Raw genomic sequence first — 23,029 nt, 5'->3', positions numbered from 1 at the left:
CTGGGGGTGCAGTCAGGGGGTGGTGCAGGGCAGTTGGGGGGCTGGGGCGGTGCAGGGGGATCTGGGGGTGCAGTCAGGGGGCGGTACGGGGGAGTTGGGGAGCTGGGGCGGTGCAGGGGGATCTGGGGGTGCAGTCAGGGGGCGGTGCTGGGGGGTTGGGGGGGTCTCGGTCTCTAGTGGCCCGGCCAGGAAGCGCTGCAGGGAGCGGGGGGGGGGAGCCCGGAAAAGGCAGCGGCTTCCTGCTCCCGCCCCCCCCCCGGTCCCGCCGCCGGAGCCGAGCGCAACGGAGCGGCCTGACCAGCCCGGTCCCGGTGCCGGTGCGGAGCGAGGGGCCGGTAAGACCCGCCCCGAAGCGGGCCTGGGGCCGGGGGGCGCGGAGCGGAAGTGGCGTTTCCGGTGGGAATCCCCCGGACTCGCGTCGCGGCCCCCCCTCCCCCGGAAGGTGCCCGGGTGGGGCTGGGAGGGTTCGGGGGGGCGCTGTGGGGCAACGGGGGGTTCTCGGGGCTGGGAGGGCTCTGTGGGTCCGGGGGGGCCGGATCTGAGCTGTCCCCCGGAGGGGCAGGGACCCATGTCCGCCCCCGCAGGCCAGTCCTCACCCCCGCCCCAGAAGTGGCGCCCCCTAGAGGGGGAAGCCCCCCCCGCACCCCGTCCTCCTCCCGCTGGCTGCTGTGCTCCACGGAGCGGGTGCTATGGGGATATTGGGGGGACAACCCCCGTTCCCCTCCCTGCACCCCCAGCGGCTCTGCCCCTCAGACTCCCAGCCCTGGCCCCACACCAGGCAGCTGGGGTGAGGGTGCCCCTGTAGAGACAGATGGGGGCTGGGAACCTGGGGGGGCAGATCTCTCCTCCCTCCCGCCCCCCCCCCCGATTCCTGCCACGTCTAGAATTGGTGAAATCTTTCACTGGATTCTACCTGCCATCTCTGACCCCCCTGGGACAGGCTGGGCCCAGGCAGGGACCCACTCTGGGGGGAGCCCAGGGCCCCCCCCATCCTGCAGACACAAAGACCCCTCCCCCACCTGCCACCTGTCAGGAACAGCTGGGAGCAGCCGGAGAGATCCTGGGAGTCACCAGCAGAGACTGGAGCCCCTGCGGGAGCAAATGTGTCAACAATTCCCAGAAGGGGGGGAGCTGCAAGGGGCTGCGGGTCGGGAGTGAGGGGCACCGGCAGAGCTGGGGGGGGGGGCAGGAGCCCAGGGTGGGCTAGCAGGGGCTGCGGGTCAGGAGTGAGGGGCACCGGCAGAGCTGGGGGGGGGGGCAGGAGCCCAGGGTGGGCTAGCAGGGGCTGCGGGTCAGGAGTGAGGGGCACCGGCAGAGCTGGGGTGGGGGGCAGGAGCCCAGGGTGGGCTAGCAGGGGCTGCGGGTCAGGAGTGAGGGGCACCGGCAGAGCTGGGGGGGGCAGGAGCCCAGGGTGGGCTACCAGGGGCTGCGGGTCAGGAGTGAGGGGCACCGGCAGAGCTGGGGGGGGGCAGGAGCCCAGGGTGGGCTAGCAGGGGCTGCGTGTCAGGAGTGAGGGGCACCGGCAGAGCTGGGGGGGGGGCAGGAGGCCAGGGTGGGCTAGCAGGTGCTGCGGGTCAGGAGTGAGGGGCACCGGCAGAGCTGGGGGGGGCAGGAGCCCAGGGTGGGCTAGCAGGGGCTGCGGGTCAGGAGTGAGGGGCACCGGCAGAGCTGGGGGGGGGCAGGAGCCCAGGGTGGGCTAGCAGGGGCTGCGGGTCAGGAGTGAGGGGCACCGGCAGAGCTGGGGGGGGGGGGCAGGAGCCCAGGGTGGGCTAGCAGGGGCTGCGGGTCAGGAGTGAGGGGCACCGGCAGGCTCTCTGTGTCCCTGGGAAGTCAGTGCTCCCTGGCTGGTGACCGGCACCAGGGGATTGTGGGTCGGTCGGGCCCTGGGGGGGGATGTGGCCGCGGCTCATCACTTCCTGCAGGAAGCCGAGTCTCTGAGTTTCTCGCTGTAAATAATCTGGGGCCCTTGCTTTGTTTGACAGCCCAGCGGAGCCGCCTTTCCGGCTGAGGAAGGGGGTGCACCGAGGAACCCAGGTGTCCGGGCCCAGCAGCCTCAGGTAGGAGGGGGATTTGCTGCTTGTGGTCTCGTCTTGGCATCACCTGGAAGCAGGTACCAGATGGGGAGGATGTGGGGGGTGGGGCTGCCAAACAGGCGCCCCGGCTGGGGGGATGAATTGGCCCTGCGCCCCCATCCTGCTCTCCCAAGGCCGGCTCAGGCTGTTCCCTGCTCCCCCACTCCGTGCACCCTAATCCTTACCTCCCTATTCCCTACCTGCTGCCCCCTCCCTGCCTTCGCACCCTGACCTCCACCGCCATCCCCCCTGCTCCCCACCACCTGCTGCCCCCTCAGCCCCCCCCCAACACTTTCTGGCAGCTTTAGGAATGTGAGGGGACCAATTTCCACCCCCCAAGGGAGAAGAGGGGGTGAAATTACCCCTCACCCAGTTGCTTTTGTGCTCGGCCAGGCCTGCGGAACTGACAGCCACAGGATCCGGCTGGGGCTGGGGGGCGCTATGCCAGAGCCAGCCACCGGGGGGCAGTGACTCCAGGGCGAGTGCTCTGCAGGCTCAGACAGATGTGCCCCCGCCCCCCTGCCCGGCTCTGGGCTCCCGCCCTGTCCCAGGGGTGGGGTGTGAGTCAAGCTGGCAGCCGGGAGCCCCCCTGGCCCGGTCGGGGATCTGAGGCTCTTTGTGCCACACAAACCCTGTATTCATCCCGCGCTCACCTCCAGCTCGCGCTGGAATGTCTGGGCCGGGCGAGGAGGGTGGGGTATGCAGGAGGCAGCCCCCCACACGCAGCCCCCCCAGGACCACCAAACACCCCCCACACGTGCAGACTCCACATCCCCTGCGGGGGAGGGCGGTTTGTACCAGTGGGGGGTGGCCTTTCCCATGGGGGGGCTGAGCTAGGCTCAACTGGAGTGGGGGGCAGGGAGGGATTGGGGCGGGGGGTTGCTGTCTGCACCCCCGTGACCTACCTTGGTGTCCTTGGCAGGTGGGTCCCCCCAGAGCTGGCAGCTGGGACCTCCCTAAGGGCAGGATGGAGCCGGACAAGCCATACAACGGGGTGAGTGGCTGGGGGGAGCGGAGGGCCCCCCGATACCCCATCGCTGAACGGTCTGCTTGGCCCCAGCCCCCGCCCCCTGCCCATGCAGGTGGGGGGTTGGAATTGGGGGTGAAGCTCCCCCAGGCCCTTCCCTCCTGGGCCCCTCAATCCCCCCCCCTTTCTGTTCCCCCTGGTACCCTCTCTGGGCCCCTGCCCCTCCCCTACGGGGCCCAACCCACTCTCTCTCTCTGCCCCCAGGGCCCAGCACCAGGTGCCCATAGTGGGTCCAGCGTGGCCATCATCGGGGCGGAGGACGAGGATTTTGAGAACGACATCGAGCCGGTGAGGGGGGCCTGGGAGATGGGGTCCCAGGGGTGGGGCCACGGGGGCTGTGTCTTTGGGAGGGGGGAGGGGACGGGGCGTCTCGGGGCTCGGGGGCCTGATTCCCAGGCTGTCCCCCCAGACGCTGGAGGACCAGAGCAGCCCGTTCCAGAGCATGTGTCTGGTGAAGCAGCATCCGGCCTATCTCATGGCCTTTCTCCACCACGTGGTCCTGCAGTTCGACTCCTGCCCCGTGGTGAGTGCGGGGGGCTGGGCATCAGCACCCTACACCTGGTGGGGTGGTTGAGCCCCCGGCGGGAGGTGACAGGTCACTGACCTCGTGGGGACCCCCCAGGACCCTAGGCTGGTTCAGTGACCTGTTCACTCTGTCGCCGAGGCAACTGGGGGGGCTCCTGAGGGTGGGGAATTGAGGGGGGGAGGGGCGGCAGGGGGAGTGCAGGCCGGGGAGGGATCCCAATAGTGGGGGAGGGGCGGCCTGGCGAGAGCAATGGGGGGGGTGCCTGGCAGCAGGGGAGGGGGTGGCCTGGGGAGAGCAATGGGGGGGTACCTGGCAGCGGGGGAGGAGGTGGCCTGGGGAGAGCAATGGGGGGGTGCCTGGCAGCGGGGGAGGGGGTGGCCTGGGGAGAGCAATGGGGGGGTGCCTGGCAGCGGGGGAGGGGGTGGCCTGGGGAGAGCAATGGGGGGGGGTACCTGGCAGCGGGGGAGGGGGTGGCCTGGGGAGAGCAATGGGGGGGTGCCTGGCAGCGGGGGAGGGGGTGGCCTGGGGAGAGCAATGGGGGGGTGCCTGGCAGCGGGGGAGGGGGTGGCCTGGGGAGAGCAATGGGGGGGGGTACCTGGCAGCGGGGGAGGCAGGCTGAGACTTGCCTGTCCCCCCGGCTCCCAGGTGCCCCCCGTTCTGATCCCCCCCATCCCTCCAGCTCTGCTACCTCCACGTGGATCTGATCCGCAGCATGAGCCCCAAGGAGAGCAAGAAATTCTTCCTGGATTTCTGCCACACGTTCCTGGACAAGGCGGGGGTGAGAGCCCCCTGTGAACCCCACTGGAGAGACCCCCAGAATGGCCCCCTGTCCCTGCAGAATGAGCCCAATACCCCTTCCAGCTGTTTCTTCTCCCACAAGTGACCCCCTGAGCCATTGCCCCCCCCACCCAGTGACTCCGCTGGGGCCATCAGAAGTATGAAACCGCCCTCCCCCCCGGATCCCATTCACTGCTCCCTCCACCTGCAGTTTTCAGGCCCCGGGTCCCCTTGGTGCCCCCCCAGGGACTCGACCCCTTGTTCTAAACCCCCTTCTCTCTCTCTCTCTCTCCAGCTCCTGCGTGTCCCCGTCCCGCAGCCGGTGCAGTTTGAACTGGGTGAGCGTTGCACTCGGAGCTTGGGGTGACTGGAGATAACCCACCTCCCAGCCCCCCCCATTCCCTGCTTCCCGTCCCTCAGGGTCCCCTCCCGGCCTCACCAACCGCCCCATAGATGCAGCTGCCTCTGGAGTGGGACCCGGCAGCTGTTTGTACCATGAACTGCACGGCAGCTTAGAACAGGGAGCAAGGAGAATCCTGGGGCCGGGCGGGCAGGGGGCTGCGGGGCGGGAGTGAGGGGCACCGGCAGGGCTGGGGGGGGCGGGCGGGGGGCTGCGGGGCGGGAGTGAAGGGCACCGGCAGGGCTGGGGGGCGGGCGGGGGGCTGCGGGGCGGGAGTGAGGGGCACCGGCAAGGCTGGGGGGCGGGCGGGGGGCTGCGGGGCGGGAGTGAGGGGCACCGGCAAGGCTGGGGGGCGGGCGGGGGGCTGCGGGGCGGGAGTGAAGGGCACCGGCAGGGCTGGGGGGCGGGCGGGGGGCTGCGGGGCGGGAGTGAGGGGCACCGGCAGGGCTGGGGGGCGGGCGGGGGGCTGCGGGGCGGGAGTGAGGGGCACCGGCAAGGCTGGGGGGCGGGCGGGGGGCTGCGGGGCGGGAGTGAGGGGCACCGGCAGGGCTGGGGGGCGGGCGGGGAGCTGCGGGGCGGGAGTGAGGGGCACCGGCAGGGCTGGGGGGGGGCGGGGGGAGCCGACCTGGGCCAGACCCTGCCAAGCTGGCACAGGGAGCCACCTGGTGGCCGTCCCGGAGCACTGCAGCCGGCTGGGCTGGGCTGTCTCTGAATGGCTGAACACCCCCCATTTGTCCCCCTGGTCCCCCCCCAACCGCCCCGTCACTGGCCCTGGACCCCGTCCCCACCTGGTCTCCTAGGAAAGCCCCAGATTTTACTGGGCTGAAGCTGCTGCTCAGATCCAGGATTCACATTCACTTCCTGTCCCAAACGGCCACACAGCTGGATACCCAGCCCCCGCCCCAAAGGGGCCATGTCCCAGCACCGGGCGTGGGGTCCCCGTATACCCAGCCCCCACCCCTGCTTTGTGTGTGGAGATCGTGAAATCATGTAGGGTCCCGCGGAGGGCGGCTGGGAGCAGGTCCCGTGTGGGGCCGTAGCCAGGGGAGTTGGGGAAAGGCCGGGTCCTGGGGTGGGGATTGGGAGTCTCCTTCTCCAAATACAGAACCGGGATCCTTCACGGGGCACCGGAAAAGAGTCTCAATCCCTGGCTGGGGGCACTGCTGTGCGGAAGCTCGCAGCGCCGGAGTCCCTGGCTGGGGGAAGCTCGCAGCGCCCTGTTCTCTGCCCACAGACCGGATCCGCCCGGAGCTGCTCCCGGACGACACCCTGCAAGAGTTCCTGAAAGATATCCAGAACTTCCAGGAGCCCGACATCTCGCGGCAGCTAGAGGATTTCAGGTGGGTTGCCAGGGGCTCCCATTCGGGGGGGGGGGTGAAGAGGCAGCGGTCGGGGTAATAGGGGTGGGGTAGTGTGGTGGAGGGGCTGGGGAGATGGGCGGGGGCTGGATTGGGGGGGCCGGGCGGTGCGGCGGGGGCTGGATTTGGGGGGGGCCGGGCGGTGCGGGCGGGGGCTGGATTTGGGGGGGGCCGGGCGGTGCGGCGCGGGCTGGATTGGGGGGGCCGGGCGGCGCGGGCGGAGGCTGGATTGGGGGGGCCGGGCGGTGCGGGTGGGGGCTGGATTGGGGGGGGCCGGGCGGTGCGGCGCGGGCTGGATTGGGGGGCCGGGCGGTGCGGCGCGGGCTGGATTGGGGGGCCGGGCGGCGCGGGCGGAGGCTGGATTGGGGGGGCCGGGCGGTGCGGCGGGGGCTGGATTTGGGGGGACGGGCGGTGCAGGCGGGGGCTGGATTTGGGAGGGCTGGGTGGTGCGGCGGGGGCTGGATTGGGGGGGGGCCGGGCGGTGCGGCGGGGGCTGGATTGGGGGGGGGCCGGGCGGTGCGGCGGGGGCTGGATTGGGGGGGCCGGGCGGTGCGGCGGGGGCTGGATTGGGGGGGCCGGGCGGTGCAGGCGGGGGCTGGATTTGGGGGGGCTGGGTGGTGCGGCGGGGGCTGGATTGGGGGGGCCGGGCGGTGCGGCGGGGGCCGGGGGCCTGGCTCACTGGGGCCCCGCCCCCCAGGTCGAAGCGGATGATGGGGATGACGCCGGGCGAGCAGGAGCTGGCAGAGCTGGAGTCGTATCACACCCGGGATCGCGGGATCCGCGAGGCCAAGGAGAAGCAGGTGGCCGAGCTGCTGCTGGCCCGGCTGGACGAGATGCAGTGAGTGACCCCCCCCCGGACTCTCCCAGCCCCCCGGAACTCCCCTGGGACCGCGGCCCCCAGGCCCCCTCCGCCAGCCTGCCCAGGTCCCCCCACATTTCCGGGCTCAGAGCCAGAGCACCCATGTGGGTGGATGGGAACCAGCGGCCCCCCCCCGCCTGCCCCCCCCCCGCCCGCCCCACTGCTGCATCATCCCCGGGGCTGGACAAAGGCCCCGGCCCGGCCCAGGCGCGGCCATGCAGCGAGCGACTCTCCCGAGCAAGCAGAACATGCTTCCCTGCCCCACGGCCAGCCCCAGTGTGAGCGCCCCACGGCGCCATGTGGGAGGCCAGCCAGTGAGTGCCGGGCTCCTTCTGGGTGGGGGGCGGTTTATGCGGGGGCGCACGCGGGGGGCTGGTTATGCAGGGGGGAGCAGGTGGGGTTATGTTGGGGCGCACGAGGGGCGGGTTATATGGGGTGCACGCGGGGGGCTGGTTATGTGGGGGGGCAGGGGCTGCCCTGCACAGAGCACAGGACTCGAGGGGGGGTCAGGTGTAAGGAGGGGGTCTCCGGAGCCGGTAATTGACCCGGACACCTGGGTTCATGTTTCCCTGTTTCTTTCCAGCCCCACGATCTCCGCCGACGAGGAAAAAAGGTAAAACAAATGCGGGGGGCATCGTGCACCCGGGTCTCTGGATGGGGGGCGCGGGGCTGAACCTGCCCCCCCCCACAGGATGTGGGTTATGGTGTGTGGGGGGGGTGGATCACAGGTTCCTCTCACCCCTTTGGTATTTGGGCAGCAACGTTGGATTCTGCAGCTCGACTCCCCCCCTACCCTCCCCCCGGCCCCTCACTGCAGCACCTGGGGGGGCCCTGACACCCCATGGGAAATCTGGGGGGGAGACTGAGCTATTTGACTGGGGTGTAGCCAAGATGTCTGAGATAGAGCCCCGACCCCCCCCAGAACAGCCCCCCCCCGGCGCCCCCTACCAGTCTCCCCCCCACATACACACCCACTGATGTACCCCACTCCCCCCAGCTCCGCGATTTTCGCCGCCATCGTGACCTACATGAAGCACCTGGGGGTTAAAACCAAACTGGGCGAGAGCAAGAAATCGAAAGGGAATTTCTTCCGCAAGAAGGTGATGTTGGGGGGGCACGAGCCAGGACTCCTGGGTTCTCTCTCTGGTTCTGGGAGCGGGGTGGGTTCTGGTGATTAGAGCGATGTGGGCGGGGCTGAGATCCAGGACTCCTGGGTTCTCTCCCTGGCTCTGGGAGGGGGGTGGGGTCTGATGATTAGAGCAAGAGGGGGTGGGGCTGGGAGCCAGGACTCCTGGGTTCTCTCCATGGCTGGAGGGGGCTCACACCTAGTCCCTTCTGTCCTCACCCTGTAGCCACCTGCGTAGCGGGGGTCAGTTTGGGGATCAGGGGTCAGTCCTGCTCTCTAACCCATTGACTCACCTTCCCCCCAACTCTGCAGATCTCGGGCAGCCGGAGGCCTGAGGAGCCCCCCAAGCCGAGGAAGGGGTTCAGCCTGTTGGACGCCACGCGCTGGAACCGCGGGGAGTCGCACAGTACGTGGGAGTGCCGGGGTCCCTCCCCCAATGACCTCTCTGCACCCCCCGAGCCCCTGGCCCCGCCCCTCCCGACACCCTGAAAGCGTTCCCCTTGCTGCCCCTTGTGTCCTCCGACTTCCACAGACCCCGAATCTCCCCTGTGCCCATGGGTCTCCCAGCCCAGATTGTCCTGTCCCCAACCCCCCGGACTCCCCGTGCCCCCCCCGACCCTCCTGGCTGCCTGTGTGCCCCCAGATTTGAAGCTCTGAGCGCATCCAAAATGCCCTACTTCTGGGATGTTGTGGGGCACCTCGTCCCCCAGCCCTGCTTCCGCTCCCCAGCTGCCTGCACCCCGCTCTCTATGAGCCAGGACATGCCCTGGGCCCGGCTCAGGGCCCGGGGGGGCCCTGCTAGGGTGCTAGTCCCAGAGGAGCTGTGGGTCTCTGCGGGGGGCCCCCATTTCTACCCCCTCAGCCTGTCGCTCTCCTTCGCTCTTCTCTCTTGCAGATTCCGAGTTCAGACAAAGCAAAGTCCCCGAGGGTGAAGGTACCGGCCCCCCCGGCCCCATGCATGGCCCCCCCGGGGCACCCCAGCCTGGGCCCCTGCCCCTCTAACGCCATTAACTCTCCCCACAAACAGTGTGTGTCCTCCTGGCAGGGGGCTGGGCTGCCCCCCAATATACTAACCTTGTCACCCCAACCGTCAATCACTGACCCCCCCCGCACCTCCCAGCACCCCAGCATGCAGTTGCTCCCCCGCCCACCCCGTCTGCATCAGCACCCATCAGCTGCGTGCGGAGTTCAGCTGCCTAGTGGTTAGAGCAGGGGGCTGGGAGCCAGGACTCCTGGGTTCTCTCCTCGGCTCTGGGAGGGGAGTGGGGGCTAGTGGTTAAATCAGCAGTTCATGCTGATTTGGGGGGGTGTCTCTGAGTGACTGACCTGCCCCCGTGTCTCCCCCCAGCGGAGAAGGCCGCGGCCCCGGAACGGAAGGGTCTCAAGTTGCTGGAGCGCAGCGAGAGCCGGGCCAAGGGGGCCGCATCAGGGACCCCAGGGCTTGACCCCCCTGGTGTTTCTGTGACCGTGAACCCCCCTCCGGAGGAGGGGACTGATGGGGAGCTGGGTAAGAGGTGGGGGAGGGGCTGGGGGAGGACATGGGGGACAAGGGACCGGACATATGGGGGGGTTGGGGGAAGGTCCAAGGGGAAGGGACCAGGGGGAGGGGCTACAGCATGGCGGGGGTGCTATTGGCCCCCCCAGCACCTGTCTCCTGCTCTCCCCACCCTCCCCACCACAGGGTTGGAGCCCCAGTATCTGGTGGAGCCGGGGGAGGCCCCCCACAGCGAGCAGCCCCCGGAGGACAGTGCTGAGAACGAGAGGTGAGTCCTGCGGGGGTGGGGGGGCCACTCTGAGATGCCTCCCCCCCAGCTCTGTGCGCTGGAGTCCCTCCCAGTCTGTCTGTCTGTCCCCCTCCCCACTCTCCACTCCTGCCCCTGCATGCCCCTCCCGCGGGGACCTCACTGGGGGGCCGACTCCCCTGAATTGGGGGGTGGGGTGGGGGGTTTGACCCTGCTCCTGCTCTCACTTGGCCCCTTGAATACCCCAGGAGTGCCCCAGCTACTGCCCGGCCCCATGGGAGGGCAGGGGTCTGCTGGCTGGAGGCAGGGGAGATGGGAGCCAGGACTCCTGGGTTCTCTCCCTGGTTCAGGGGGGAAGTGGGGTCTAGTGGTTACAGTGTCTCTGTCTGTATTGTGGGGGGGTCCCTACTGGGCCAGGCAGCCCCACCCCCACCCTTAGGTTAACGCTCCTCTTCTCCTGCTCTTTCTTCCTAGAAAATGGAAAAGGTCGGTGACCCCCCTGAAGCCCCCCAATTTGCATGTGTGTGGGGACAGGCTGGTTCCGCGGGGAGAATAATTTAGAAACACCCACGGGCTGAGCTAAGTACCCGGTTCTTACCCTGCCGGGCCCCCCAGCACCCTCCACAGCTGGGGCATCAGGCCAGCCCTGACTGGCAGGGAGAGCACCCCTTACTGCCCCCCACAGCGCCCCCTACTGCTGGGGAGAGCAGCGCCCCAGCTCCCCCTAGCGCTGCGCTGGGGCATCGGGCCAGCCCTGACTGGCAGGGAGAGCACCCCGTACTGCCCCCCAGAGCGCCCCCTGCTGAGCTCCCAGCACTGCAGTGGGGCCAGCCCTGACTGCTGAGGAGAGCACCCCCAGAGCGCCCCCTACTGCCCCCCACAGTGCCCACTAGGCTGCATGGGGTCACCACTAGTGCCAGGGAGAGCACCCCCTACTGAGCCCCCCGCCTCACCCCCTGAAGCACGACCCCCTCCCGGAGGCATGGCTGCGGGGCCCTGGTCTGATGCATGAACCCTCCCCGCCACCCCGGTTTTCACACCTTGTGCCTGATCTTGTCTTCCAATCCTTGCTTCCCATTGGCTGTTCCACCCCCCTCGCTTCTCCCATTGGTCCATTTGTACCCTCTGTGGCTTCTCCTCCTCCGTGATTGGATGATTCTGCTTTCCGTGGTTGTTACGATTCCCCCTTCGTGTCTGGTTGCGTCATGGGTTCCCTCTCCCCCCTCATGGGTGGTCCCATCTGGGGCTCCCCGTCCACGCTCCCCACGGTCTCGTGGCCCCTCCGTCCATGGTTGGTGCGTCCCATGCCCCCCTGTCCGTGGCCGGTCCATGTCGCCCTGTCCGTGGTGTCGCCCCATCCGTGTTGCCTGGTCCATGGTGTCGCCACGGCTGTGGCTGGCCCGGTCCGTGTCGCCCCGTCCGCGTCGCCCGGTCCGTGGTGTCTCCCCATCCGTGGCCGGCCCGGTCTCTGTTGCCCCGTCCGTGTCGCCTGGTCCGTGGTGTCTCCCCGTCCGTGTCGCCCGGTCCATGGTGTCGCCCTGTCCGTGGCCGGCCCGGTCTCTGTCGCCCGGCCCGTGGTGTCTCCCCGTCCGTGGCCCGCCCGGTCTCTGTTGCCCCGTCCGTGGCTGGCCCGGTCCGTGGTGTCTCCCCATCCGTGGCTGGCCCGGTCCATGGTGTCTCCCCGTCCGTGGCTGGTCCGGTCCGTGGTGTCTCCCCGTCCGTGTCGCCCGGTCCGTGGTGTCTCCCCGTCCGTGTCGCCCGGTCCGTGGCTGCCCGCGCCGCAGGCTGCCGGGGAGGCTGGGCCGGTCGGAGAGCCTGCGTGTGGCCGAGCGGAAGCGCTCGCTGCGTGGCTCGGCCAAGGGGAAGCAGCCGCGTTCCCGCAGCGACGTGGACCTCGAGGCGGCCGCCCGCGCCAGGGAGCTGCAGGAGAGACCCCCGCTGGGGCCGGGGCGCCCGAGGCCTGGCGGCAGCACGTAGGTGTCGGGGAGCCCCCAGCCCACGGACTCGCCCTCCCCAGGCTAGCGGGGCTGGGGGGAAGTGGGGGGAGCTGAGGGGCGCAGGGGCTTGGGGGGGCGCAGCCTGCCCTGCTCTCACCCCCCCTCTCCCCACAGCCCGGAGCCCGGGGGGGCCGGGGGAGGGGAGCCCCCGCCGTCCTTTCTGCCTCCCCAGTCTGAGGAGACTGAGCCGCGCGTTTCGGAGCCGGAGCCGCCGACCTGGCGCCAGCGGGTCCCTCCCAACGCCCTCCTCAGGCTGAAGAAAGGCGAAGTCAAGCGGCAAGAGGTCATCAACGGTGGGTGGGGAGAGACCCCGGCCCCCCCGCTGACTGCCCCCCGACTGCCCCCCCCGCTGACTGCCCCTGGCCCCGGCCCCCCGACTCCCCCCCGCTGTCTGCCCCCCGACTGCCCCCCCTGCTTCCTGCCCCTGGCCCCGGCCCCCCGACTCCCCCCCGCTTCCTGCCCCCCGACTCCTCCCCCCGCTTCCTGGCCCCTGACTCCCCCCCGCTTCCTGCCCCTGGCCCCGGCCCCCCGACTCCCCCCGCTGTCTGCCCCCCGACTGCCCCCCCTGCTTCCTGCCCCTGGCCCCGGCCCCCCGACTCCCCCCGCTGTCTGCCCCCCGACTGCCCCCCCTGCTTCCTGCCCCTGGCCCCGGCCCCCCGACTCCCACCCGCTGTCTGCCCCCCGACTGCCCCCCCTGCTTCCTGCCTCTGCCCCTGGCCCCCCGACTCCTCCCCGCTTCCTGGCCCCTGACTCCCCCCTGCTTCCTGCCCCTGACCCCGGCCCCCCGACTTCCCCCCGCTTCCTGGCCCCTGACTCCCCCCTGCTTCCTGCCCCCGCTTCCGGCCCCCCGACTCCTCCCCCCGCTTCCGGCCCCCCGACTCCCCCCCCGCTTCCTACCCCTGGCCCCGGCCCCCCGACTCCTCCCCCCGCTTCCGGCCCCCCGACTCCCCCCCCGCTTCCTACCCCTGGCCCCGGCCCCCCGACTCCTCCCCCCGCTTTCTGCCCCCGACCCCCCCCTGCTTCCTGCCCCTGGCTCCGGCCCCCCGACTCCTCCCCCCCGACTCCTCCCCCCGCTGCTTCCTGCCCCCCGACTCCTCCCCCCGCTGCTTCCTGCCCCCCGACTCCTCCCCCCGCTGCTTCCTGCCCCTGCCCCCCCCGGCTCCCGCCCCCGGCCACCCGACTCCTCCCTCCCCGCTTCCTGCCCCTGCCCCCCCGGCGGTCAACCTCGGCCCCCCCAACTCCACCCCCCCCCGGCTCCTGCCCCCATGACTCCCGCCGCCGGTCCCCTGACTCCTCCCCCGCTGCCCTCTCGGCTCCCGCCCTCGGCCCCCCGACTCCTCCCCCCGCTTCCTGCCCCTGCCACTCCGGCTCCTTCCCCAACACCCACCCCTGCCCCCCTACTTCTGCTCCTGTCCCCCAACTACTGCCCATGGCCCCCCAGCTTCCCCACACAGACCCCCCAACAACTGCCCAGCCTCCCACAAGCCCCCCAGACCACCACCAGTGGTAGGTGGGGTGGAGACCCCCACAACCCCCCAAGTCTGCCCCAAACCTCCAACGCCTCCCTCAGGGGAGGTGGAGTGAGAGGCCCCTGACCCCGCCCTGCCCCCCCAGAGCTGTTCCTCACCGAACACGCCCACGTGCGGATGCTGCGGGTCCTGCTGGAGCTTTTCTACCAGCCGCTGCTCAGCGAAGGTTTCTTCCTGGAGGCCGAACTGACCAACATCTTCCCCAGCCTGGAGGAAATGACGGACGAACACAGTGAGTGGGGGGGCTTTGGGGGGACATGTACAGAGGGGCTGGGGGTCACAGGCAGGGGCGCTGGGGGGGAAGGGCGGGGGTCACAGACTCCCAGGTCGTGCCCACTCTTGGCCCCGTGCGGTCCGTGGGGGGAGCCCCCTTCAGCGCGACAGCCCTTCTCGGGGGGGCGACTCTCTCCGGGGGGTCCAGCCCCTCCACCTCCTGGAGCCGCACCTCTCGGAGCCTCAGCCTGCCTGTCTCTGCCGGGGGCCCCTCAGGGAGACCCCTCGCTCCGGACCCCCGGGGCCTCCACTCCCAGGGGGATTGCTGCCCCCCCGGCCCGTTCTCTAGCCCGGGGGCAACTCTCAGCCGGGGTAACACAGGGGGGTTTCTTGAGCATCTGAACCCAGCACAGGAAACTCTGGCCTCAGCCTGGCCTCCCCCAGCCCAGTCTCCCCTGCATCCAGGGGGGCTCTGCCTGCCCCCTCCCTCCAGCCCCGAGCCCCCCTGCTTCCCCGCTGGGCATCTGCTATCACCGGCCCCAAGCCCCCCCTCTGTTCATTGTCTCCTCTCCCGGTAAACAGGGTCATCTGGGCCCCCTCTCCCCTCTTCTGTCCTCTCGCCCCTCTGGCTGGACCCGGCTGCTCCGGTCCCCGGGGTCCCCGCAGCCCCTTGTCCTCCCACTGGCCAGACCCGGCTGCGACTCCCAAGCTGGACTCCGGGTCCCCAGGCGCTGGGGTCTCCATTCTCCAGGCCATTGGCCGGGGCCCCAAGTTCCCTCGCTGGCCCTGTGTCCCCACAAACTCCCTCTCCCCTCCCCTCGTTAAACCCGCAGCACCCAGGGAAACTGAGTCCCACCCTCTCTGCATGCAACCCAAAGGAAAACCAAGAAAATCCCCCATAGGAAACAGGGAAAAACAAGAAACTTCCCCACTTCGTCAGGGGAAGGGGGCAGGGAGCATGGGCTGGGGGGCGCTGACTGGCTTTGACTGCTCCCCTCCAGCCAAGTTCCTCGAGAACCTGAAGAAGCTTCGGGATGAGAGTGACTGCATCATTGCCGAGATTGGGGATGTGCTGCTGGCCCGGGTACGGGGGGGGGCTAGTAAGCGGGGGGGGAGTCCAAGGGGTGGGGGGCTAGGGTGGACGCTGGATGGGAGGCCCCAGGACGGGTGGGGATGGGGAGCCCAGGGACGGGGTGGTGGGGGAATGCAGGGACCCTGGGATGGGGGCAGGCGGGGGGCTGGGGCAGTGGGGGGGGCAGAGCCACAGGCAGGTGAACGCTCCCCCCTCCGCCCCCCCAGTTTGACGGTACCGAGGGCGGCTGGTTCCAGAAGCTCTCAGCCCGGTTCTGCAGCCGGCAATCCTTCGCGCTGGAGCAGCTCAAGGCCAAGCAGCGCAAAGAGACACGCTTCAGCCAGTTCATCCAGGTACCGGGGTCCCCGGCCTGCATCCCCCGGGCCCCCCAGCCTGCCCCGCTCCCTGTCCTGGGGTCCCCGGGCAACGCTCGGGACCTGCTCCCCACGAAGCCCGGCAGGACTCTGGGGGAGTCTCCTCTCGGGGAGCAGCCTGTCTGCAGGAGACACAGCTCCCCCGGCTCCACCTTCCTGGGTCTGACCCTGGAGCATTCAGCCTCCTCTGCCCCTCCGGGCGCTTCCCACAGCGAGTCCGCCCAGGCGGGGTCCTGGGGAAGCCAGAGGGTCCTGCCCCCCAACTCCGCAGTCAGACGGGACTCTCAGCCAGCCAGGAAACCAGAAGGTTTATTAGTCAACAGGTACACAGCGTAGGGCAGAGCTTGTTAGCACAGAAATCAGTGACCTTCAGCCAGTCACCTTGAGGGGAGGGAAGCCCAGAGCCAGGGCTCTGGTCCTCTCCCTGCGCCCCAAGCCAGCCGAGACCAACTTGCTTGCAGCTGCCTGGCTCCTGCCGGGCCGGTTTCTCCTCCTCCGGCCTTTGTCTCACTTCCCGGGCCAGAGTCACCTGGTCGCATCCCCCTCCTGGGTCTCAGGTGGGGAAGTGGCGGCCACAGCATCCCTGCAGGCAGCTGGAGCAGCTCCCACAAAGGTCACAGCCCCTTATTCCCACCACCCAGACATTGGTGCAATACACAGGGAAACTGAGGCGCACACCGCCTTCATGCAAAACAGTCAGACTCCCTTAGGCACACATACAACATAACAAGGGAAATCCCCCGGCTCCCCGGCCCTGCACGCCCCTGGCCTGCCCCGCCCCCAGCCGCCCCATCCCAGCGGCCTGTCCCCGCAGGAGGCGGAGAGCCAGGCCCGGTGCCGGCGGCTGCAGCTGAAGGACATTATCCCCATCGAGATGCAGCGACTCACCAAGTACCCGCTGCTGCTGGAGAACATCGCCAAGTACACGGGTGAGAGCCGGGGGGGGAGAAGACGGGGCAGGAGGTGCCATAGGGTGGGGAGAGCTGGGGAGAGGAAGAGGCGGCGGCTGGGGCCACTGACTGACCCACCCTGTCCCTCCAGAGGAGGAGAAGGAGCGGGGAAAGGTGCAGCGGGCGGCCGAGTGCTGTCGGCAGATCCTCAACCACGTCAACCAGGAGGTGCGGGAAATGGAAAACCTCATGGTGAGCTGCTCCCGCCGTCTGTCTGTCCATGGCCTCCACGTCCCCGGCCGGCCTTAACGCCCTCCACATCCCCGGCCGGCCTTAACGCCCTCCACATCCCCGGCCGGCCTTAACGCCCCCCGACCCTGTCTGCCCGGCCGGCCTTAACCCCCCTCTGCCCCCTGCAGAAGCTGAAGGACTATCAGAAGCGCCTGGATCTCTCCAGCCTCAAGCAGAGCACGGACCCGCTGCTCAGCGAGTTCAAGGTGGGGCCTCGCCCAGGGGGGCATTGGGGTGGGGGGAACTGGCTGTGGGGGCGGGCAGCACGAGGAGGTGGGGGCTGGCTGTGGGATCGGGGGGTCTGTTCCCATCTAACTGCCACCGCCCCCAGAACACGGATATCACCAAGCGGAACCTGGTGCACGAGGGGGACCTGACCTGGCGCGTCAGTAAGGACAAGGCTGTGGGTGAGTGATGGGGGTCGGGGGGGCAGGGAAGTGTGGGGCGCGCAGCTGGGGGGGCTGGGGGTGTGAGTACACTGGGAGCAGGAGGCACATGGGGCTGGGAGGGGTGTGGGGTTCGGGAGGTGGATTGGGGGGCTCCGGGGGCTGGGGAGCGTCTCCCCCGCTGAGGCCCCCCTGCCCCCCCAGACGTGCACATGCTGCTCCTGGACGACATCCTGGTGCTGCTGCAGCGGCAGGAGGAGCGGCTGGTTCTTCGCTGTCACAGCCGGCCCCCCGGCCCCACGCCCGAGACCCGCCAGGTGCTGAGCCCCATCATCAAACTCAGCTCCGCCATGACCCGCGACGTGGCCACAGGTCAGCAGCCGGGGCAGGTTGGGGGGCAACCGGGGGGTTCTGGGGGGCAGCCTAGGAGGTTGGGGGGCCTCTGGGGGGGCAGCCTGGAGCATTCGGGGGGGCACTGGGGGGCAGCCTGGAGGCTCCCTGCCCCCCTACTGCGATGCCCCAGCTGTGTGTGGGGGGGGCCCTTGCTGAGCTGGAGCCAATCGCTCCGGAGGCAGGGGGCTGCCCCAGTGCATTCTGGGATGTCCAGTGCCTCCCACCCTGCAGGCAGCCTGAGCAGGTGGGGGTGGGGGGGCACTGGGTGGAGCCTGGGAGGGAGGGGGGCTAACTGGGACAGGCGGGGTCTGTGAACCTGGGGAGGGCACTGGGGAGCCCCCCTCTGATTGGCACCTCCCCCGCCAGACCGCAAGGCCTTTTACGTCATCTTCAGCTGGGAGAACGGAGCCCAAATCTACGAGCTGGTGGCCCAGACGGTGTCGGAGAGAAAGAAGTGAGACCTGGGGGCAGGGCTGCGGGTCGGGAGTGAGGGGCACCGGCGGGGCTGGGCGGGGGACCTGGGCCGGGCTGGCAGGGGCTGCGGGTCGGGAGTGAGGGGCACCGGCGGGGCTGGGGGGGACCTGGGCCGGGCTGGCAGGGGCTGCGGGTCGGGAGTGAGGGGCACCGGCGGGGCTGGGGGGAACCTGGGCCGGGCTGGCAGGGGCTGCGGGTCGGGAGTGAGGGGCACCGGCGGGGCTGGGGGGGACCTGGGCCGGGCTGGCAGGGGCTGCGGGTCAGGAGTGAGGGGCACCGGCGGGGCTGGGGGGGGACCTGGGCCGGGCTGGCAGGGGCTGCGGGGCGGGAGTGAGGGGCACCGGCGGGGCTGGGGGGGACCTGGGCCGGGCTGGCAGGGGCTGTGGGGCGGGAGTGAGGGGCCCCAGCTGAGTTTCTCCCCTCTCCGGTCCCTAGCTGGTGCGACCTGATCAACGAGACGGCCGGGTCTCTGAAGCTGCCTGGGTCCAATCGCCAGAAACCACGTCGTGCTGCCCCGAGTCTGTCAGCCCCACACAGCCCCAGCTAGTGAGCGCAGCGGGCGTGTGGGGCTGGAGCGCGGCCCCTCTGGGGCGGGGCTGGGGGCCAGCAATCGGATGCGGCTGGCTCTGGGGTGGGGCACTGGAGTCGGTTATACGGGGCCCCTCACCCAGCGCTGGGATGCGGCTGGCTCTGGGCTGGGGCGGGGGGCGGTTATATGGGGAGTTACGGAGGCAGGACAGGATGCGGCCGGACTTTGGAGCTCACCCCTGACTCTGGAGGGTGTTGGGGGATGGGATGTGGGGGTTTTGGGGGGGGCTGGCTGTTCTTCCTTTCTTTGCTGACACGGCCCCCCCGCCCCCCCGCAGTGACCGAGAGCGGCTGCTGAGCAGCTCGGAGAACGGGAACTCTCCCAGAGAGACGCTGCATTCGGACGGTGAGCGGGGGGCTGAGGGGGGGCGGGATAATCCGCAGCACCCATTGCCCCTGGCCTGGGAGGAAGCCATCATGTGCCCCTCACACACACCCCCGGCCAAGGCGGGGAGCCAGGGGGCTTGTGGGGCCAAGGGGTACCTGGGCTGGTGGGGGGATGGGACAGCTGTGTGGTGGTGGGGATCAGGACTCCGGGGTTCTGTGGTGGCGCCGAGGGGGGGTCAGGACTCCTGGGTGGCGTGGTGGCACCGAGGGGGGGCTGACTGTTCCCTGCCCCCCAGAGCGGGAGAAGGAGGGGGCGCTGGAGGGGATGGAGTTCGAGGAGCGCGGCCCGGAGAAGCAGGAGAAGGACTCAGAGCGGATCCTGGCGGAGCTGCTGGCTCTGCACAAGCCCCGGGCGGCCGGGGAGGGGGGGCTGGCAGCCGCCGCGCTGGAGAGAGGTGAGACCCCCCAACCTGTCCCTCTGCTGACCCCTCTGTCCCACTCCCTGTGGGGGGGGGGGGTTGGGATGAGCTGCCTGACCCCTGGGGCTAGGGTCTGACCCCTAAGTTGGGCTGGATCCTGTTGGGTTGGGGGGCCTGGGTGGGACCTCTGGAGGGAATCCCCCCATCTGACCCTCCCCCCCCAGTCTCTGAGCTGAAGAGGCTGCTGGTCGGGGGGTCCCCCCTGCTGGAAGATGGGGACCCCGGCTCCCCCGAGGACGGCTGGCACCAGGCGCCGGAGAACAGGGGCGCCAGAGACGAGGACAAGGAACGGGATGCGGGTGATGGTGCCGAGAGCGAGGGGGGGGCGCCAGGTATGAGAACAGGATGCTGGGAAACGGAGGGAGGAGGCGATGGGAGCAGGGGCTGGTGGGAAATGGGGGAGGAGAGGGGTGTGCTGGGAAACGGGGGCTGTAACAGGGTCCCTGGGCGATGCTCTGGAACTGCTCCCCACGAAGCCAGCTCTGGGGGAGACTCCTTTCTGGGAGCAGCCTGTCTGCAGGACACACAGCTCACCCAGCTTCCCCCTTTCTGGGTCTGACCCCGGAGCATTCAGCCTCCTCTGCCCCTCCGTGCGTGTCCCACAGCGAGTCCGCCCAGGCGGGGTCCTGGGGAAGCCAGAGGGTCCTGCCCCACAACTCCGCAGTCAGACGGGACTCTCAGCCAGCCAGTAACACAGAAGGTTTATTAGACGACAGGAACATGGTCTAAAACAGAGCATGTAGGTGCAGAGAACGGGACCCCTCAGCTGGGTCCATTTTGGGGGGCAGTGAGCCAGACAACCCCGTCTGCCCTTCACTCCATGTCCCCAGCCAGCCCCAAACTGAAACTCCCTCCAGCCCCCCCTCCTCTGGGCTTTGTCCCTTTCCCGGGCCAGGAGGTCACCTGATTCCTTTGTTCTCCAACCCTTTAGCTCTCACCTTGCAGGGGGGAAGGGCCCAGGCCATCAGTTGCCAGGAAACAGGGTGTCGGCCATTGTCTGTGTCCAGACTCCTGCACACACATGCCCTCTAGGGCTCTGCAATGATCATACACCCTTATCCCACCCCCTAGAGACTTAAGAACTGCCTAGGGGAAACTGAGGCACCCCTACACTGTTCAGAGGAAACATTAAGAACCGTCCCACTTCGTCACAGGGGGCAATGGGAGCCGGGGCTGGTGGGAAATGGAGGAGAGGGCCATGTTGGGAAAGCCGGACTGACCCGATTCCGTTGGTCTCCCGCAGGGGGGGGCCCGAATGGCCCCGGCTCACTGGATTGGGGGTTGCGGGGCCCGGGTGGGGCGGGGCCCGGCTCCCCCCTTGTGCTGACGCCCCGGCAGTCGGAGGACGTGCGGCGCAGCTGTCAGCACCTGGAGGAGGTTGTCTGCAGGCTGAAGGTGGGGGGGGGGGCGAGCTGAGGGGAACCAGGGAGGGTGGGGGGTCAGTGTCGGGGGAGATGGGGGGCTGGGGGGGTCAGTGGGGGAGGGTTGAGGGGAGGTCAGTGGGGCGGTTTGAGGGGAGATGGGGCTGGGGGGGTCAGTGGGGGAGGGTTGAGGGGAGATGGGGGGCTGGGGATCAGTGGGGGTGGGTTGAGGGGAGGTCAGTGGGGCGGTTTGAGGGGAGATGGGGCTGGGGGGGTCAGTGGGAGGGGCTGCAGAGATGTCTCCACTCTTCGTTTCACCCCTGAGTCATGCTCCCTCCGGCCCCCCAGGACATGGAAGACGCCTATTCCCAGCTGCAGCAGCTCCTGGACAAATGCAGCTGCCCCCCCTCGCCCCACTTCACATGAGGGGCAGCAGCTGCCACAGGTGAGGCAGGGGGCCCCCGCGGGGGGCTCTCCCCAGCCCTCAGGCCCAGCGCTGGGAGGCCCGTGGGGGGCGGGGGGCCCCGCGGGGGGCTCTCCCCAGCCCTCAGGCCCAGCGCTGGGAGGCCCGTGGGGGGCGGGGGGCCCCGCGGGGGGCTCTCCCCAGCCCTCAGGCCCAGCGCTGGGAGGCCCGTGGGGGGTGGGGGGCAGGGGGCCCCGCGGGGGGCTCTCCCTAGCCCTCAGGCCCAGCGCTGGGAGGCCCGTGGGGGGTGGGGGGCAGGGGGCCCCGTGGGGGGCTCTCCCCAGGCCTGGCCCCAGGGCTCTGCGTTGACTTTGGGGTTCTAACCCTGCTCCCTGCTGTTTTCTCTCTCCAGACCCTCGCCACGGAGGAAGAGGCCGGGCGGTCTTTGCCCTCCCAGCCGGGGTCTCCTGCGGGGGGGTTGCTGGCAGGGACGTATGCTGGAGGGAGTTGGGCCCATCTATTCCATGGGAGGTGCTGTGGCGATCCCATAGAGATGGGATCCTGGGAGGGATGAGGGGGGATATTGGGTGGCTCTGACTCACCCACAGGCCTGGCCCCAAATTGCTCCGCTCTGAAATCCCAGTCTGGCTCCCCCCGGGATGAAACACCCCTCCCCTGCCAGCCACCCTCGTGGGGGGTTCACCCCCAATTCCTTCCAGCAAACTCATGTCCCCTCCATCCCCAATCTGTCCATAAGCCCCGTGTCCCACCCACCGAGCCATCCAGTCCCTGCCCTGGGCCGGACCGGGGCCAGTGGCCCCCAGAGGGGAACGGCCCCAGTCCCGTTCTCTGCCCCGGGGCTGCTGAGCTGGCCAGTGCGGTTTGCAGGGTCAGGTGGCGCTGCGGCTGCAAGGTTTTTCCCACCCCCTGAGATGAGTATTTCCGGGGGGGTTACATTCCACTGCCCCCCATCCCCTGCCATGTGCCTTAGGGGCTGACCCCCGAGAGCTGCTTTTATAGAGAGAGCTATTTTTTACTTCTGCTGGGATATTTTTATATATATGATTTATGGGGGGGCCCTAGAACCTGGAGGAGGGAGCGGGGGGCACAGTGGTTGGTTTGTGCCAACATGGCAGCTGGGCTGGCACAGAATCATTGGAACCAAAAAAAAGGGGGGCAGGTGGGGTGAGGGATGAGCCCCCTAATTCCCTTGTACCGTACGGGTCCGCCCCAGATAGGGCTTTTTCCAGGGGCTTCCATTGCTTTTAAAAAGCGGGTAGAAATTCCCCGGAGAATTTCTGGGGGGGAGGTGTCCCCACATAGACTCCTCCATGCCCCCCGTTCTCTGCCTGCCACACACCCCCAGTTCTCTGTCCCCCCATTCTCTGCCTGCCCCCCAGCTTTCAGTGAGGTTTTTTGGCTTTTTTAAAAAAAATATTTTCAGAATTTTTACAATTCTGCTTTTTAACGAGGTGTTTGGGGGGGGGTAACATGGAGGGGGAAGATCTGGGTTTAAATGTGCCCCCCCCCCCGAGAGCCAAAGGCTGAATTCCCCCCCCCCCCCAGGGAGAGCTGTTTGTGGGTATGACGGATGGTGGATTCATGGAATCTGGGAAAGGAGAAGTGGGGGTGGGGGGGCACTATGCCCACCCCAGCTGGCTCTTCTGAGTATAACTTTGGGGGGGGTGCTAAGGTACGGGGGGGGTGGTCACTGAACCAAATAAACTGTAAAGATATCAAATAAAACCCGTTCTTGCTTCAGGGCTCTGAGTGTCTCTCAGGCCGTGTGCGCCCCCTTGACCCGTGTCCCCTCCCCCCCCCGCCAGCTCGTCCCCCGCCGAGGTGTGGCACTGCGTAGTGAGAGCGGGGCGGGGGGGGGCTGGGGGCCAGGACTCCTGGGTTCCATGCCCAGCTCAGGTCTGTGTAATGTTTCGCGCTCGAGTTCGCGTCTCTTTGGGCAGACAGAAAACAGGGGTCCTCCTCCGGCTTCTCCCCCCAGCGCAGCGGCCGGTCCCCGCGCGCCCCGGGGGTGAGTTTATTGCTTGCGGGGTGGCAGCTGATCGCCGGCCCCAGAAATCTGCCGGGTTGGGTGGTTTTTTCACACTCCATAAATTAATATTTACAAAAAAGGGGGAATTACAGGTTAAAATCTCATCTCATTTCACCCGCGGGGCTGAACACAAAGACGCACAAGCAGGGGCAGGGGCGGGACCCGGCCCAGACCGGGGGGGGGGGGTTTCACACTGAAGGGGACACAGACAATATTGCACTTTGAGCATCCGGAGAAGGGCAGGAAACGTTAAAGACTTTGATGCCCTGATCTGTTCCCCTGGAGAACCAGAAGGACTGAAGAGCCCCTCCCCAC

General features: G+C 69.0%; 1 protein-coding gene across 6 annotated transcripts; it reads left to right on the top strand.

Annotated features, from left to right (window-relative positions):
* The first annotated feature begins 179 nt into the window (after window positions 1–179).
* ARHGEF1 (Rho guanine nucleotide exchange factor 1) lies at window positions 180–22,427 on the top strand. Of its 6 annotated transcripts, none has more exons than XM_084613679.1 (32): window positions 180–335; window positions 1,983–2,057; window positions 2,995–3,066; window positions 3,304–3,387; window positions 3,509–3,622; window positions 4,305–4,403; window positions 4,698–4,740; window positions 6,037–6,142; window positions 6,858–6,998; window positions 7,603–7,632; window positions 8,017–8,119; window positions 8,458–8,551; window positions 9,041–9,079; window positions 9,494–9,652; window positions 9,827–9,908; window positions 11,999–12,177; window positions 13,499–13,645; window positions 14,628–14,710; window positions 14,926–15,051; window positions 15,887–16,001; window positions 16,114–16,214; window positions 16,382–16,459; window positions 16,585–16,660; window positions 16,844–17,011; window positions 17,399–17,486; window positions 17,942–18,052; window positions 18,373–18,440; window positions 18,718–18,876; window positions 19,065–19,232; window positions 20,144–20,295; window positions 20,610–20,706; window positions 21,077–22,427. In XM_084613679.1, the coding sequence occupies exons 3-31, from the start codon at window positions 3,040–3,042 to the stop codon at window positions 20,685–20,687; spliced, it is 3,018 nt and encodes a 1,005-aa protein (XP_084469805.1). In that variant the 5' UTR covers window positions 180–335; window positions 1,983–2,057; window positions 2,995–3,039; the 3' UTR covers window positions 20,688–20,706; window positions 21,077–22,427. The 6 variants fall into 6 exon arrangements, with proteins under 6 accessions (XP_084469805.1, XP_084469806.1, XP_084469807.1 ...); XM_084613680.1 differs by having other exon boundaries at window positions 1,983–2,110; XM_084613681.1 differs by lacking the exon at window positions 9,041–9,079.
* The last annotated feature ends 602 nt before the right edge of the window (window positions 22,428–23,029 follow it).

Source organism: Lepidochelys olivacea (assembly GCF_965140295.1).
Source record: "Lepidochelys olivacea isolate rLepOli2 genome assembly, chromosome: 24".
NCBI classification, from domain to species: domain Eukaryota; kingdom Metazoa; phylum Chordata; order Testudines; family Cheloniidae; genus Lepidochelys; species Lepidochelys olivacea.
This window is presented reverse-complemented; position numbering and strand designations above follow the sequence as displayed.